General features: G+C 46.4%; 1 protein-coding gene across 3 annotated transcripts in view; it reads left to right on the top strand.

Moving 5' to 3' along the window:
• The window catches only part of tenm1 (teneurin transmembrane protein 1), a 165,157-nt gene that overhangs the window by 103,329 nt on the left and 45,642 nt on the right, over positions 1-16,186 (top strand). For 2 of the 3 annotated variants that reach the window (XM_068583566.1, XM_068583583.1), the window contains 10 exons: positions 145-330; positions 505-534; positions 652-798; positions 3,769-4,003; positions 5,344-5,463; positions 5,581-5,842; positions 7,238-7,523; positions 13,520-13,663; positions 14,894-15,146; positions 15,935-15,955. In XM_068583566.1, the coding sequence (XP_068439667.1) occupies positions 145-330; positions 505-534; positions 652-798; positions 3,769-4,003; positions 5,344-5,463; positions 5,581-5,842; positions 7,238-7,523; positions 13,520-13,663; positions 14,894-15,146; positions 15,935-15,955 (1,684 nt within the window). The remainder of the gene's footprint in view (positions 1-144; positions 331-504; positions 535-651; positions 799-3,768; positions 4,004-5,343; positions 5,464-5,580; positions 5,843-7,237; positions 7,524-13,519; positions 13,664-14,893; positions 15,147-15,934; positions 15,956-16,186) is intronic. The other variant, XM_068583575.1, reaches the window with a different exon arrangement.

Below are 16,186 nucleotides of genomic sequence, written 5' to 3'. Positions count from 1 at the left end.
CTTTCCTCCCTCTTGAACTCGCACACCCTTTTTTGTTTTCTTTTATTTTTCTTCTCACGCTTTTTCTTTGATTCCCCCCCTTCCCTCCTCCTCCTCCTCCTCCTCCTCTTCCTCCTCCTCCTTCCCAACCCACCTGTTTGGCAGAGCTGTGCCCGGTGCCATGTGGCAGCCATGGCGTTTGCTCCGAGGGCCAGTGCCAGTGCGAGGAGGGCTGGACTGGCGCTGCGTGCGACCAAAGAGCATGCCATCCTCGCTGTGAAGAACACGGCCAGTGCCACGACGGGACCTGCATCTGTCAGCCTGGCTGGGAGGGAGAGCACTGTAACATTGGTGAGCTGTGTGTGTGTGTGTCTGTGTGTGTGTCTGTGTGTGTGTGTGTGTGTGTGTCTGTCTGTCTGTGCGTGGGAGTGTTGGATGATTCTTTGTGATATTTTGATTTGTACGATGCAAAAAGGTGTCACTGTTACTTGTGCTTTCTCACATTATTTTTCCCCCTTTTCACAGTTACACATGACTTGGATGTCGTAGTAAAAGGTAATTCCTCTTTATTTAAGATTTTACATTCTGTTCCTCTGACATGCTCACGAATGCCCAAAATGTGTGTGTGTGTTCACGTGTGCATCTGGGTCACACCTTTTTTTTTTTTTCAAGACGGCTGCCCAGGGTTGTGCAGCGGGCACGGGCGCTGTACCCTGGAGCAGAGCGGCTGGCGCTGCGTCTGCCAGGCGGGATGGAGTGGGCCTGGATGCAGCGTTGTCATGGAAACTGACTGCAGCGATGGAACAGACAACGACGGAGGTGACATTCTCACGTCATCTAGCATTTTCCATCCCTTTTTTTTCTCCCTCGTACCTCTTTTCATTTTCTTTCTTTTGTGGCAGATTGTCCATTCCTTTTCATTTCTTCTCGTCCTGGTCGCTCCTCCCACTGCATCCTTCCTGTGCTGTCCCAAATCCTGCCGAGACTCCCGCTGGTCATTATTATATTGAATATGTATGTGTGTGTGTGTGTGTGTGTGTGTGTGTGTGTGCGCAGTGTGCACGTCGGTCCCCCCCGCCCCTCCTTCATCACAGCTAAATGTCTAATATGCATACCACCTGCCAGGATAAAAGGCACTCTGAGAAATTTTCTCAAGTCTAAATACAGCAAACCATGCAGAAAAGATTTCTGCTGCTTTGGCTGCGAGGTGTTTGGTGACAGGTGAGAGGTGTGTGTCGCTCAGCCTCGTGGCTGTGTCGTTCTATCCTCAGGTGAACAAACAAGAAAGGAACATTTCACTGCACTCATTTCCACTGCCACCGCGGTCCCATGCGATGCTGTTTCTCCCCCGTTTTTTTTTAGGGTGTAGCTCGCGTTCCCTGCGTTACTTTCAACTGTGCCCATTGCATTTGAAAGCATCAAATATCCATCATGGACGTCCCCTTTAAGCCGTGTTGTAATCCGTCAGAGCAAACAAGGTAGTGTCTCTATTGTTTAGAGTAGAAGCGTCCTCGTTGTTGTTCCATGGATCCACGTTTTTCTGGTGAGTGGCTTTTGAATTGGTGCACACAGCAGCGGGAAACCTCAAACACATACACACTTGGTTTTTTTTTACAGTCCTTTTTTTTCGGCTGGTGCAGAGTGCTGCTGATAGCTGCAATGTAACCGTTTCTTTTCTTTTTTTTTCTCCTTCTGCACATTGTTTACCAAAGCTGCATGACTGACTGAGCCGACACTTCAGAAAGTCAGCGCAGACGGCTGCTCAAAACATGAAATACATGCCCTTACCCTGGATTATAACCTCCGAGCCAGGCAATAAGAAATGTCTGGTGGACTATAAAGTAGGGCCTGAATAAAAGAAGCAAGTCATAGCAGGACTGAGGCCTGCCAGCAGCTTAGGCACTGATGGTTTTTGCATGAAAACCTGTGAAAACTGTTGTATAATTCCTTCTGTGGCCCTGCAGCGTCGTAAAATGTGAAATGAGTGTACCTAATGATGTCATCGGAGGTTATCCCAGCTTAGATTTGGAGACTACAGATTTAAAAGAAAAAAGAATGTTGCTTTGAACTGAATAATTTGACATTAAAGGAAATATAGTTTCCCGCAGAGAGCGAGATGAGAAGTTCAAAACGATTGACCCTGCTGCCCCCTTGGATGTAAATAACAAGGTTTCTGGAGCCTCGAAGTCGTCATACAGCCCTCCAATAAACAAATTGCTCTTGTGGGTGTTTTGTATGGATTAAATAAATGAGATTTTAAATCGGTGAGCTTTAGAGATCCTCGTAGGTAGATTGTTTTTCCCTTTGAACAGCTTCCATTCTTTATGCTAAGCTAACTGATTGTACGAAAAAGGGAATTGGAGGTCGAGGTGGTGTGTGGGTGGAGGAACGGACAGCTTTTTCTCTGCGTTACAATAAATAGCACTCTGTGCAAAAAGCAATATACATAGTGCATTCTGCGTGACTCGTAATGCAGTATGAATATTGATGAAGTGTATGCACCGTAGGTATCAAACTGTTCAGTTTAGGGATGGATTTGCTGAGAGAGACTCACTAACAAAGCCTTATGGAGACCACTTACGCTTCTCTTATCTTGCTATCCTCACACCTCTCTGCACAGCTTTTCAGATACCGTAATTTTCAATCACACAATTCAGCCATCTCCCTTAATTGGCACATATACAGTCGGCACTCATAGCCGTCTCCCTCAGCAATCTGTTTGTCTCTAAAGATAGACAGAGATGGAAAGATGCTATCACAAGTAATCAGAGAATAAAGAGGAACTCTGAAAGAGTTTCAATTATTCCGCCTGGATGGGTGAGTGGAGCGAATGCATTGTTCTTCCTCTTGGAAGAAAAAAAAAACAACTGCATTTTTCCACACCAGGCAGCGTAATCATATATGTTCATGTGCAATACATGCGTTTAAAATCTACATTATTGCTGTTCCTCTCTGGTAAACAACCACACCTGCATAATAAGCCCCAAAAAACGTGTGCGTCCTTTTTAATGATGGTGATATTAGAATTTCAATTAGTGGCGTTCTTTCAAGTTAAAGTAGGGAATCTTATGGAATCAGCCATTGTACTCTGCTACCTTTTGTAGGAGGAGGTTATAATAGAATATTGTTGGCCTTTCGCTCCCTGCTCCGTGGTCAGATGCATTTAAATGTCAGCACGCCTTCCTGCCTTTTCAGAAACAGGCTTGAAATAGGAAACACAAATGCCAGCCGGGCTCCCATTACCTGCCGCCTTGGTTTGTATCCGCGGCTCATTGTTTACGCCCGGAAGTTTTTTTGTGGGCCGCATTCAAATAACGCTGGAGATTCAGGTCTGATTTATAACAATGGATGCTATAATTGTGCTCTGATGGCCCCTAATGGCTCTCCTTTTGATTGATACTCGTGGCCGTTGATAGTGCATGTGCAGTTCCTCGTCGTGGATGAGATTACTCACGGGAGAGTTTCTCACTGGCCAAGCGGTGTAAAAAATGACTTCTTGGCAGGTCTTAATGGCGTCTTCTTCATGTCTTTCCACTGCGGATGTATATACAGTACCTTGGCCTTTAGAGCAGAAATGTGTTCTCAGCACCTTAGTCACTTAAATCTATTAAAGCCTTTATTGGCTGTGCACACTAAAGATGTTAATGTCTCGCCTATATTAACTCTGTCAATTCAAGCACCCCTCTAAACAACCAACTCCTCATAAAACACTGCTTTTTGTGTGTTTGTGTGTGTGTGTGTATTTTATTCAACGTATTTTATTAATGTTTCACTTCCTGTCTGCTTTAGATGGCCTCATGGACTGCGTGGACCCGGACTGCTGCGAGCAGCTGAGCTGCGGCTCGGACCCCCTGTGTCACGGCTCGGCCGACCCCTTGGCCCTGCTGCAGCAGAGCCCGCCGCCCGTCATCGCGTCCCCGCCGCCCACCAGCACGCACGCTCACAGCTTCTACCGCCGCATACGCTTCCTCCTGGGCAAGGCGGCCACGCACACTCTCCCCGGAGAAGTGCCCTTTGATACCAGGTGTGTGCCGGCGCGCTCTCTGTTTGCACGGGCATGCCAAACACCTTCAGGTGTTTGTTTAGCGCGCCCGCGCGTCCTTGAGCCGTCCTCCTATATAGCCGGTGCGGGAAAGACAGGAGCTGCGGATAATGGAGTAAACGCATCTGTATTAATGCATCGGTTCGTCCGTCGTCTATTATTTGTTTAATGAAAGCGTGTGTGTTTGCATGTGAATGAGGCTTTTCATGTCCGCGCACACGTCTTGGTGATCTGTGTTCCCCAGGAGATCCGGGCGGATGCACGGCAGCACATCGTCCCCGGTTATCAGTGTCAGGCTACAACTGCATTAGAGTATTTGTTTGTTACATATTAATGTCGTTCGGTTTCACCAGTCATTCGGGTGTCCCCCATTAATTTTTCAGCGGCCCGCTCACTTCCATCTAACAGAGGAAATATACATCACCGGCGAGATGATGACCTAGAAAGTTTGGTTCAGCAAACGAGAAGTGATGCATCTCTGAAAAATGGCAAAGTGCGTGCCCCCCCTCGCTCCCACCTCTCTCTCCCCGGTTCACTTGTAGAATAAACAAATAAATTAATTATGTGGCAGTTTTTCAGAGGAGAAATCGATGGCAGCTTTCAGGACAGGAGTAACAAACGGGGCAACGCAGCCACCCGGAGAAACCTCGCCGTCCTTCATTTATCCCTCTTCTGGAGTAACAGATAGGCTCCGTCAATGAATGTGTGTGTGTGCTTGTGTAGGCGTATTGTGTGCGTACATCGCAGGTGTCATCCCCGGTCTGTCTTCATTTGACCAGGGCAACGATTATTCCAGATTCAAGGAGTGTATTTCACACTTTACCTGCAAAATCAAGATGGATATTTCAAAACAGTCTGATTGTGACTGATAGTTGAAGGTCTATTTAAAGAACAACGCAGCCCATTCTGCTGCAGGTACCACTGTCACTGTAATATAAACATGATGCAGAAGTTTTTTTTCTTTATGTAACAGGGTGTTGAAAGGTTTTACCGTAGGTGAAGCTATATTTACGGTCCTTGTATCCTGGCAATCTGGCAGATTTTGTTGTGCTAAAGAAGAGAATTGTACTGAGCAGAATAACTGCAGTTTTGCTATTTCTGCACACACAAGGTCGCTCCGCACAATATGCCTCTCTCTTCAAACAGTCATTATGTTCTCTATCATTGTAAACCAGGCATCTCTCCCCTTTCTTGGTGTCTCTCTCTCCCTCTCTCTCTGTTTCTCTCTCTATCTCTCTCTGTCTCTCTCTCTATCTCTCTCTATCGCTATCTCTCTCTCTCTCTCTCTCTCTCTCTCGGCTTCCTGTCGTTGTTTTTTCCAGCCGAGTGGCTGTGATTCGAGGTAGCGTCGCCTTGCACGACGGCTCGCCTCTGGTTGGAGTCAACATCACCTTCCCCCAGCATCCAGAGTACGGTTACACTATCAGCAGGCAGGATGGAAGGTACAGACATCCACACACAAAATATGCACACAAAAAAACGAAGAAAAATGTCTGCTTTGTTTTAATAATTTCCCTTGCACTCCAATCATATTCTGTCTTACTGTTATTCAACTCTAGTTTTGACCTGGTGACCTTGGGCGCGATGTCTATGACCCTGATGTTCCAGCGCCCGCCCTTCCTGCCGCAGACGCGCACCATCTGGACGCCAAACAACAACTTCCTGGTTCTGGATCAGGTGACCATGTCCAGGGAGGAATCCCCAACCCCCACGTGTGACATCCGGAGTGTTTTGAGTCCCTACCCGCTGGTCCTGCCCTATCCGCTGCCCAGATACACGGGAGCGTGTGCGGAGAAGGGGCCGGCGGTGCCGGAGCTGCAGGTGCGAAACTAAACCTCAATACAATCAGAAAGTCTAATGACAAAGCAAGTAATCTCTAGTTGGTTTGCCCTTTGCATGCATCAAGAACCATCCGTCAGATCTGCTTAACACTTGCCGGATGTTCAGTATTATTAAACTTTGAATAAACAAAGCGAACGTCGCTACAGGGGGAGGCTCAGCATCAGGGATCTGCAGGCAGAGCCGAGCACGTCGTCACTCGTCTATATAAAATGTAACGATGTACGCTTCTTCATGTCTGCAGACGACAGGCAGTAAAGAAGGAAGCTCCAGCTCAATTTGTTACAGCTCGGCAACAAACCATCCCGGTCTCACTGAGTTTTGCAAATTTAGCTCAATTCCTATTTGCATCATGCAAATAAGGAAGGAGCTCAATGCAAATTAGCACTCCATTCCTATCCTTCTCCACCACAAAAGCAAATTAGCTGGCTGAAAGTCAGGTGCGGAGGTCAGACTGGTGATTATATATTTACCCTCAGACGTGACTCCCAAAGATTTTTTTTTTGTACATTTTTCTTTCCTTTTATAATAACCGAAAACCTCAACCCGACCTCATTTCAGTTCCAACTAAAATTCCCGGGACACAGAGAGTTATTTTCTTGTTACCTGGACACGTGATAGACTGAATAGCATGTCATGTGCCTTGGTAACACAATCCTTTTGTGGCAAAGCTGAGTGCTTTTGTTGCTTACACATCACATCATCTGCACAAGTTCAAGCTCGTTTCACAAAATGTGATGAGATTGGGAATGAACACATAGTCAAAATGAAGGAACATCTTATCCTCATGACAAATAACACCTCAGTACAAACAAGGCTGCAAAAGAAAAGAACTGGAAGAGCAGTACTTAGTGTTCCCTTTAAGCTTAATAACGCCCACTGTGCTCACCTGTGTAAAAAAAAATAAAAAATTGAACCTAAACCTTTCGACTTCAGAGGAAAAATGTGCTGGAGATAGTCGTCTTAGAGATAATGTGATTTAAGGTACTCAAACAGTATCGGATTCAAGCCAAGAGAAATACCATACAGGATGAATCCCTGTTTGCTGCAGCAGCTAGTTTACCGTTTATTAGAGAAATGAGCTTTTTATTTGCTAAGGATTTAGGATATAGACATTTTCTTATAAAGAAAAACCTTCATGGATGCAGACAGATATCATTATTCATTCAGTTTTTAAAAAAAGTATTCATGAAAACATTCTTCATCGTGACATATTCGCTGTGCTCCCTGCACTTTACTGTTGCGAGCCGCATGTTCCTGAACCCGCCTGTCAGCTCATTATTATAGAAAGCAAAGTAATGATACAACACCTTTCTTCCTTTTATATAATTCCTCCACTTGTGTTTCTCGCTCTGCTCCCTCTCTCCTCCTCCCTAGGCAGTACAGGAGGAAGTTTCAATCCCCGGAGCCTTTTTGAAGCTGAGCTATTTGAGCACCCGTTCCGCAGGCTACCTCGCTCTGCTTAGGATCCTCCTCACGCCTCCCTCGCTGTTGTCCCCAATCTCCCCACTGGGCGGTCTCTCCAAAGTGCATGTCCGCGCATCGGTCCAGGGGAGGTTGTACCAGCGCTGGTATCCCGCCGGGCCTGGCCTGGTCCACAGGCTGGTCTGGAACAAGACTGATATTTATGGCCAGGAGGTCTGGGGCCTCACTCACGCAACTGGTAGGTGGGATGTGAAAGAGGACTTAAGACAGATGTTTTCTTGTTTCTATTTTAAATAGGAAAACATGGGAGGGAAGGTGAGGAGGGGGGGGGGGGGGTCCTGGCAGTTAAAGGGTTTAAGGCACTGACTTTGTGTGGTGTAACCTCCTCGCTGGAATCCATCCACTTGTTCTCTGTCTTCTTCCTCTCTTCTGTTTGTGTGGGGATTGAACAAACAAGTCATAAATTAGTAATCAGAGAGCTGAAGAGGTGTTAATGGAAAGAGTTGTAAACTTTAAAGAGAGACAGGCTAGCTGTTTGCTCTCGTTGCATATTTCATGCACAGCACGGGGTGGTGGTGTGGATCTTCTCAGCCAGCTATGAACAAGAAACACCAATGAGCATCTCTCCAACAATATTTATCTATTCCTTAAAATGGGGGGAAAACATACTTGCACAGCTCAGTATGTACAGACGTTGAACTGCCGAGAGAGCCACGGAAACATCTTCCCTTCATATCTGATTCCAACCGAGTAAATAAGCAGGCGACAGTTGCTCAGTCACAGGAACGGCGGTTCGATCCCCGGCTCCGCCGGTCCGAGTCGATGTATCCTCGCGCAAGACGCTTAACCCCCAAATAGGCTGTGCCTGTGGAGTACGAATGATTCGAAAGTCCTGATGGACTGCCATCAGTGTGTGAATGAGCGAGTGAGACGTGGTGTTGAAGCGCCGCGAGTGGCTAGAAAAGCACCACCCGATACGACGTTTCAATCAACCTCGTCACCGGGGCCGTGGAGCTGAATCATTCTTTCCTCCACCCCCCCCTCCCCAAACCACTCTGGAGCGGCTGCTTCAGCACCGTGGTTTCCACAAAAGCCTGATTGGAAGTCGTCCTGTAAACGAGTGACCGTTCAGGAGGCGATCAGCCTGCTGTTAATGGACGCTTTAACGCTGGGAAAGGGAGAGATTGGAGATTGCCCGATAAAGTAAATACTTAGTGCTACTTCCTTTCGTAGCGGGTTTGACAACTGCAACTGAGTTACCGGAATAAAAAAGGACGCGTGTCCACTTCGGTTTGAACGTCGTTAGTCGTGATAATCCACGAGGCGATGAAAACGGGTGGACAGCGAGCGGGTTAGACTCTGTATCGCCAGGACCTTCAGAGAGACAGCGGCGTGGACCGGAGCTGTCCGGAGGGGAGAGAACAGACCGGAGTAAAGATATCACCTGACGTGGCAGGGAGATGACCCTCTTTTTTCCGCCCCCCCAATGTCCTCTCTCACCAAAAAAAAAAAAAAGACATACTGGATATAATATTAATATGTTTCGCCACTTTGTTTTCGTGTGGAAGGTTGGAGACAAACAGTGCAGCCGCGAGAAAGAGCTTTCCATAAGCACTGAGATACGGCAGGCACACAAGAAGCTTTGTCCACTCGAGTGTATGGTCTCGTACAAAGATTGCATCTCTCCGCCCGAGGCTCTCTCTCCTCCTGATCCATCCCCTCCACTCCTTATCTGCCGAGCTGCATTTCATCTGCTCCAGCTCGCTCCTGATCTTTCACCTTTTCTCAACTCCTATGATCCTGTTTTTTTTATTTATTTTTTTTATTTTATTTATTTGCCCTGCTTTGCTGAACTAAATCCCCCCCACCCCCGTCCCCTCCCGGCCCATCTTACCCCTTTTCCTCGCCTCCTGTCTTCCTCCACCGACACTATGTTTTTCTGCGTTTATGTCCTCTACTGAACCCTCTATTTCTTCCTTTCCCCCGCTTGTTATTCTCTCTGATCTCCTCCGTTGCTTCTGTCCAGTCGTCTCTCCTGCCCTCTCTTGTTCTCTCTTCTCAACCCATATTTGCCCCGGTCCTTCTTCCATCTCTTTACTTCCAGCCATGTGCAGGAACTTATTTTCAGAGGGCCGGTGGGGGTGAGGGGCTGTGGGGGGATACGTGCATTTGTGCAGCGGCTTCCATGGATGTGTGTATTTATGTTTGGAAGAAGCAAATTGACAGATGTGCATTCTCTGTAGTGAAGTTGGAGGATATCACGGCAGGTTAAATATTAAATATATGTGTTATTTTCGTCGGTGGGTTTGTTGTTGCTCTGCGTGCTCGAGGAGGACACAGAAGGGCTTAGTTTTCATGAACCCGGCAGAGCCCCGATCACAGTCAGGTGCGCTCTGCCCGTCAGGAGGTGCCAAACACATTTTTGGGTAATTCCGTGGCCTGGCTCCGTTTTGGTGTGATCAGAGAGAATTAGAGGTGGGAGCGATGGAGGCCGGAGCCGATCCCGGCACATCACAGTCACTGCTTTCACAGTCACTGCTTTTATCCTCTTTGAAACAGCGAGCAGTCCTAGTTTGAGAGTCCCGGGGAGAGCCTTTCCTCAGAGGAGACTTGTCGTTGTCTGCACAGTTTCAAACATCGACTCTAACAGCATCTCGGATAAAAAAGCCTGCAGGCATCGGGTTCACTGAGCCCGGACATGTTGACGATCATCTTGTCAACTTTGTTTTTCGTGCGTAATAGTGCGTGGTTTTTTATTCGTCCACACACTTGTCCATATAATACATCTGCAGTTTAACACCGCAGTGGCGCCGCAAACAAAAAAGCAAAAGTAGAATTTAACACCGGGTTAATTTCTTTTTGTCGTTTTCTTTCTTCCTAGAATTATTTTGTGAACGTTTGATAATAATGAACAAACATTGCCATCCTGCGAAATTAAATCCCGCTTATGGCCCACGAATAAAATCAGGACATAAAAAAAACCCACAGTCTTTTGTTTCCGGGAACAACATTAAAAAAAACAATCCCTAACCTGTCTCTAATCTCCGCAGCTTGTATTAGAATTAATAACGTATTCGGGCGACGCTCGCTCGACAGCAGGCGGCCGTTTCCTCGGAGTCACACGGGGCTTTGAATAGAGACTGGCCGGACCGGTCCATCCTCTTGAGGGAGTTATTAGCGAAGAGGGAGGATCTAAGTGATCCACAATTTTTCATGAAGCGGTCTGGCACCGACCCGTCTGTTTATTTGCAGTCGAATAATGAACAAAAGAACGACAGATTCACCGCGCAGACGGACAGGGCGAAGCGGCGTCTGTGGTGATTCTGCGGCAGGAGGAGGAGGAGGATGATGATGATGATGATAAGCTGAGCCGCTTCACTCCAGTTAGTCGTCTTCAGATGTAAAGAGTCACTAAAAGAAAGGAAAGGTCTTCGGTACACACTTAACTGTCAACGATAACACGGCCGGGCGGCGTCGCCCCTTGATGGCGTTAATGCCGCAAACAAGAAATAAAACTTTGTCTTCTGTGTCTGTCGAGGAAAACGTAGAATAAAAGAGTTTTGTGTGATTTCAAAGAAGATTGTGTGGATGCGTTTTCACTAATACAGTGACCAAAAGTGTAATAGCCACGATGGCAAAGACACTAAATGTGCCTCACTTTCACTGGATGCTTGATCCTGGATACTTTAAGTGCATTTTCTGGTCTGTTTCTGGATGCAGCAACTCAATGTATAGCAGCTCCCCCTAAACGTTTAGCTGAGGGGAAGGCAGTAATGTCAGATAAAAAAAGTTTATTCTTCTGAAGGAGCACATTTGTCACTTAATATTAGAGGCGTCACCCCTCCTTCCCATGCCCCTTGCTTCGCTAATCCGCCCCGGAGCTTTTATTGGCACAACAACACAAACAGGCATCCGTTGACACGCGTGTGCGCGTCCACACACACACACGTAAACACACACACTCCATGTGTTCACACAGAGCCGGCGAGAACAAGAGGAAGGGAGATCATGCTCTGTTTGCTGGGGTGAACACATTGCCTGAGGCTTCAGCAGAGGGGAATGAAAGCTTTCACCTGTGAGATATTGAGTGTGCATTCATGTATTATCGTGTGCATGGGTATTGTTTGTGTGTGTGAGAGAGAGAGTGTGTGTGTGTGTGTGTCTCGAGTCTTGTAATATAGCCACGGTAATATTCGGTTGTGAGGCCGTTCTCTAAAACACTGACACTGTCCCTTTGAGATTGCTTTGCCCGTTTTGTCCTGAAAAAGCCTTGTTCCTCAAATAAAATCAGCGTTATTGTAGGTTGTTTCTTTTTATTTAGTTTTTTACGGGACAGTGTCCCCGCTGACGGCGATGTATTTATGGCAACCTTTGATGCATTTTCATAAGGATGGATTGGTTTCCAGGCCGTGAAATGGGCTCTTCAAGGCGGGGAGGGGGGGCAATGTGACTTGAAGGATCAGAAGTCCCACAGTATTTTACATTTTAAAGACACGCATATTCGACTACTGTTTTTGTCCTTCAAAAACTCAAGATCACAGCTATCAGAGCCTAAGACACACATGCAATTAAAACAAATAAATCGTTCTTTTTTTTATGTAATGTAACCAATAGTTTCTGGACTTTACCTCTGTTTTTTTTTTCTCAACAAGGCCCCACTGTCTCAAATCACCCGTTATTTCCCCTCCCCGAATCACTTCATCGATTGCACCACAGAGTTGAAAATTAAAGTCGGGACTCTGCGCGGCTCGCCGAGAGTTTCTCTTGAAGGGAATCTCCCGAGCTCGTACGTAATGTGAGCGTCCTGCTTGCGTATTCCCGCCGCCTCGACTGGTCTTTATTCTGGCTTTGCTCCCCGGTTCCCCTTGAGTGCCCATCGATTCACAGGCACGTCGGTTTCACAATGAAGCAAGTAAAGAGAGAGATCAGTGATTGACAGTGACAGCTATTCTTCTCGCACGCTGGCGTGAGACGTGCAAACTGTTAGGTATGTCATTATCTTAAATTAGGCTTAAAGGTTCCATTTTTCTAAACTCACTGTATTGAACATAATACTACATTAATCATACGTTAAACCGGTGTTTTTGCATTCTTCGCATGGGTGAAATGTTTAAGATTTGAGGGCGGTTGCTTTGTATTAGCGCCACTAACATGCGGGTAGAGAGAGAGAGAGAAGGACCGGATTCCTTAAGATGGAACGACTTTAAAACGAAAGCTTTGCTCACCGGCAATCTAAAACTCTGCATGTGGTGGGAATAAAGGACTTACTTAAAGCGACGCCGATCAATATTTTCATACAAACAAAGGATTCAACCACTGAGTGTAGTTTCAAAAGGGTAACTTGTGGCGATGTGACCTTCAGCGCACCGTATGTTTTTGTTTTTTTTTACAGTCCTCAAACTATTATCGCTTTTTTTTGTTTAGACACAACAAGCAGCGGGTTTCACTTCAAAAGAAGAAAAGAAAAAAATAATAAGGCCACTTAAGATTCACTAGCTCGTGAACGTCACATTTAGCCGATAAAGAGCCAGATATTTGGGAACCAAAGGGAGATGGGTCTTATGTTTGTCAGTTGGCCAGAAAACTTGACTCTAAATGGAGGCTAATGTTGCACTGCATGGGTTGGAAGTGTAAGGAAGCAACTGCCTGCCAACAAATAGCTCTCCCCCTGCAAAAAAATCAACACTTCTTAAAAAAGGCTTAAGCGTGTATTTTTGTGCGCTTACATGTTTTCAAGATCTCCCACAGCTTTTGTCACCTGCTGCCTTTTTAAAAAAAAAACGTATTCCAAGTCTGAAGTGGCACATTTTATCCTGGCGAGCCGCCCCACCCACCCACCCACCCCCAAAAAAAGCTGTTGATAGTTGTTAGTTGTAGTGGGAAGCTGCACAGCGTATCATTACAACTAAGAGGCCGAGCAGCTAATTCTAGGGCTCCTTCATGAAGACGGGCTCCTCCTGATTACGCTTCCACTTCCCACTGATCCCTCTCAAACACACACACTGATGAGGTCTCGCCTGAGGCCTTTCATCCGTCTCACCACTCATTACGCTACAGTTTTGCAAGAGATGCGTGCGTTTAAAGACTGGCTGTGATGTTCTGTGCCGCACACACACACACAGCCATTTTGCTGAACATGCTAAGACACGGTGGGTCAAGAGAACATGTTCATCGAACCCTGTTTTGTGTGTGTGTGTGTGTGTGTGCGTGTGCGTGTGCGTGTTTGCATTTCAGTGTCTGTCGGCTACGAGTACGAGGCGTGTCCTGGCTTCATCCAATGGGAGAGGAGGACTGCTCTGATGCAGGGATTTGAACTGATCCCCTCGAACCTGGGAGGCTGGTCTCTGGACAAACACCACGCCCTCAACATACGCAGCGGTAAGAGAACAAATGATATACGTGTGTACTGTGTTTGCCACACTTGAGCTTATTTTCAACTGTATTTTTGTAAGGAAACAACACTCTATCAAATACCTTACACTATCTACATTGACACAAATACATATATACAAAGATCAGAATGCTACAAGACAAAAACATATATTTTTATGTTGCTTTATTCCACATTCATGAAGGACAAAAATGTCAAAAACAACACGTTTGAGAGGTATTTCTATTGCTGTCTTTTGAACTTGGAGATAGCAAAATGGTAATTGGGTTACCTCATCCCTAGTACCAACAAAGCAACTAAATAAATACAGATATTATTAAAGCCCTTACTCAAGTACTGATAATACAGTTCTCACTAAATGTGCTTCATCAAGGTAGAGCGTTATATTTAGATGGAAACATTGCAAAGTCCTGATCGGTGCAGAGAAGGGCTGTCAAAATAGACCAACAATTACGTTCTAATAGTAGTCTTTTTTCCCCCCTCGTGATGTCCATGGCACCGTGTCCGAACTGTCCCAGAGGCGTTTCTCTACAGGCAGATTCCCTCACTGGGCGAGGAAACCCAATAAAATGCATCAATAACATGGGCCCGGCGATGTCTCCCCATGGAGCCGACATGGAAACTATTTCAGTTCAGTAAACGTCTGCTGTCAGTCAGCCGGGCGGAGGTTAGAGAGCTGCTGTCCACGCGGCTCAACAGGAGCCGTTGCTGACAAATGGGCAGAGACGTTTAGCGGAGACGGAGTCCGTGTGTGGAATCGGATCACAGAGCGCTCACGTGCAGCTCACGTCTCGCTTCCAGGGGGATTCTGGGTAAAAAAAACGTAACAATTTATCTTCCGTTAATGAAAGGGACGTAGTCGGAGTCCAGCGTCGTGCGGTACAGTCAGTGCGTGCGAGGCAGATAGTCGCAGTAGTGCTGGCGGTTGTTTTTTCTTTGGTTTTTTTACTATTCGAATATTTAATACATTTTTAGAATATTTGTTCACAGCTCGGGCGCAGAGAAGCAAGTGACACCGTTTTCCAAATGACTCCAAACCCACTTAAAAAACAGAAAATCTGTCATGTGAAATAGCCAAAACGGTTCAAAACTTCAGCATTAAATATTGCGCTCCTGCAGGAGCCCATCACCCGCAGCGAGGAGCCGATAGAAATGTGTCGTCGGGGCCTTTTTTTTTTTTAAGGTATTCATCGCATTCCTTCCTCCCCCTTTCCCAGGAATCCTTCACAAGGGAAACGGAGAGAACGTCTTCTTGTCCCAGCAGCCTCCTGTCATCAGCACCGTGATGGGGAACGGCTTCTACCGGAGCGTCCCCTGCGGTCCGAGCTGCAGCGGCGCCGCCCGGGACATGATGCTGTTCGCCCCCGTGGCGCTGGCCAGCGGCCCAGACGGCTCCCTCTACGTGGGGGACTTCAACTTCATCCGCAGGGTCCACCCCGACGGATACACCAGAACCATACTGGAGCTCAAGTGAGAGGCCCGGTTCTCGTTCGCGTACGCGTGTGACGAGCGTAAACTCGATCTGGAAAGGGATATCTCCCACAGTGGGTAGCGAGCGGCGTGGGGATTTTTTTGGAGCATCGCATTGAGTCAGGCACAATTAGAACCGAATTAGCTCGGCGGATGTGGGTTAGTATGGCATTAGCTTTGGTTTGACATCTGCGGTTCTGATCTGTTTGATCTCAACGGAATACGTTCTGAAGGTTGTCTTCATGCAAAAGCAGAGTGCGCGAGATTCAGACATCACAGCTCTAATCTACCTCTTAAAGATGTGAAAGTCTCTGCTGTGAAACAAAGATATTTTTTTTCCCTTCTGCCGTGGATTATGACGATATCTCCTACTGTGCTGCAGGCGCTACATTCTCTATTTCTGTATTTTCTCAAGCGTAGAATCTCGATGGGATTGCACAGTCATTTGTCCTGTAAAGTGTTCTCCTTATGTAACTTTACTCTCTCTTTCTCTGTTATTATTGTATCTCTTGACTAATATTTCTGGTTCAGACGAAGGTTTCACAGTGTCTGTATTTGATACTTCCCTGTCCTTTGGGAGGAAATGGTAAAAAGCTTCCTGTTTAGGTAAATATTTAATGTGAAACAATACAGCCTTTCTAAATCAACCTTAATCCCATTTTATGAGGGGAAAATTGACTCATTGTAGCCTATGAAATTCTGAGTGACTCTCGTTAGCATCATAAATGATTGTTTTTTTTACCTTCTCTTTTCTCCTTTTTAAACACTCCGTTATGGCTTATTATCAGGAACCGGGACACCCGACACAGGTGAGAACTAGTGATTAACACCTCCTTTTTATGTTCCCACACACATGCACAGAAATTACACGTGTCAAGAGTAGGACATGTTGCAAAAATCCCCCACAGCCCTTCGTCTTGCTTTGTTGTGCTGCACATTGCGTAATTGCCTTGACCTGACTTTCCCTCCCTTTCCACAAACGGACCACACAGAAAAAAGAAAAAAAAGCTGCATAAACTCAGGTTGCAGTCAGATCTATC

Source organism: Clinocottus analis, unplaced genomic scaffold, assembly GCF_023055335.1.
Source record: "Clinocottus analis isolate CAN_PGR_092001 unplaced genomic scaffold, fCliAna1.0.p SCAF_10, whole genome shotgun sequence".
Taxonomy (NCBI): Eukaryota; Metazoa; Chordata; class Actinopteri; order Perciformes; family Cottidae; genus Clinocottus; species Clinocottus analis.
This window is presented reverse-complemented; position numbering and strand designations above follow the sequence as displayed.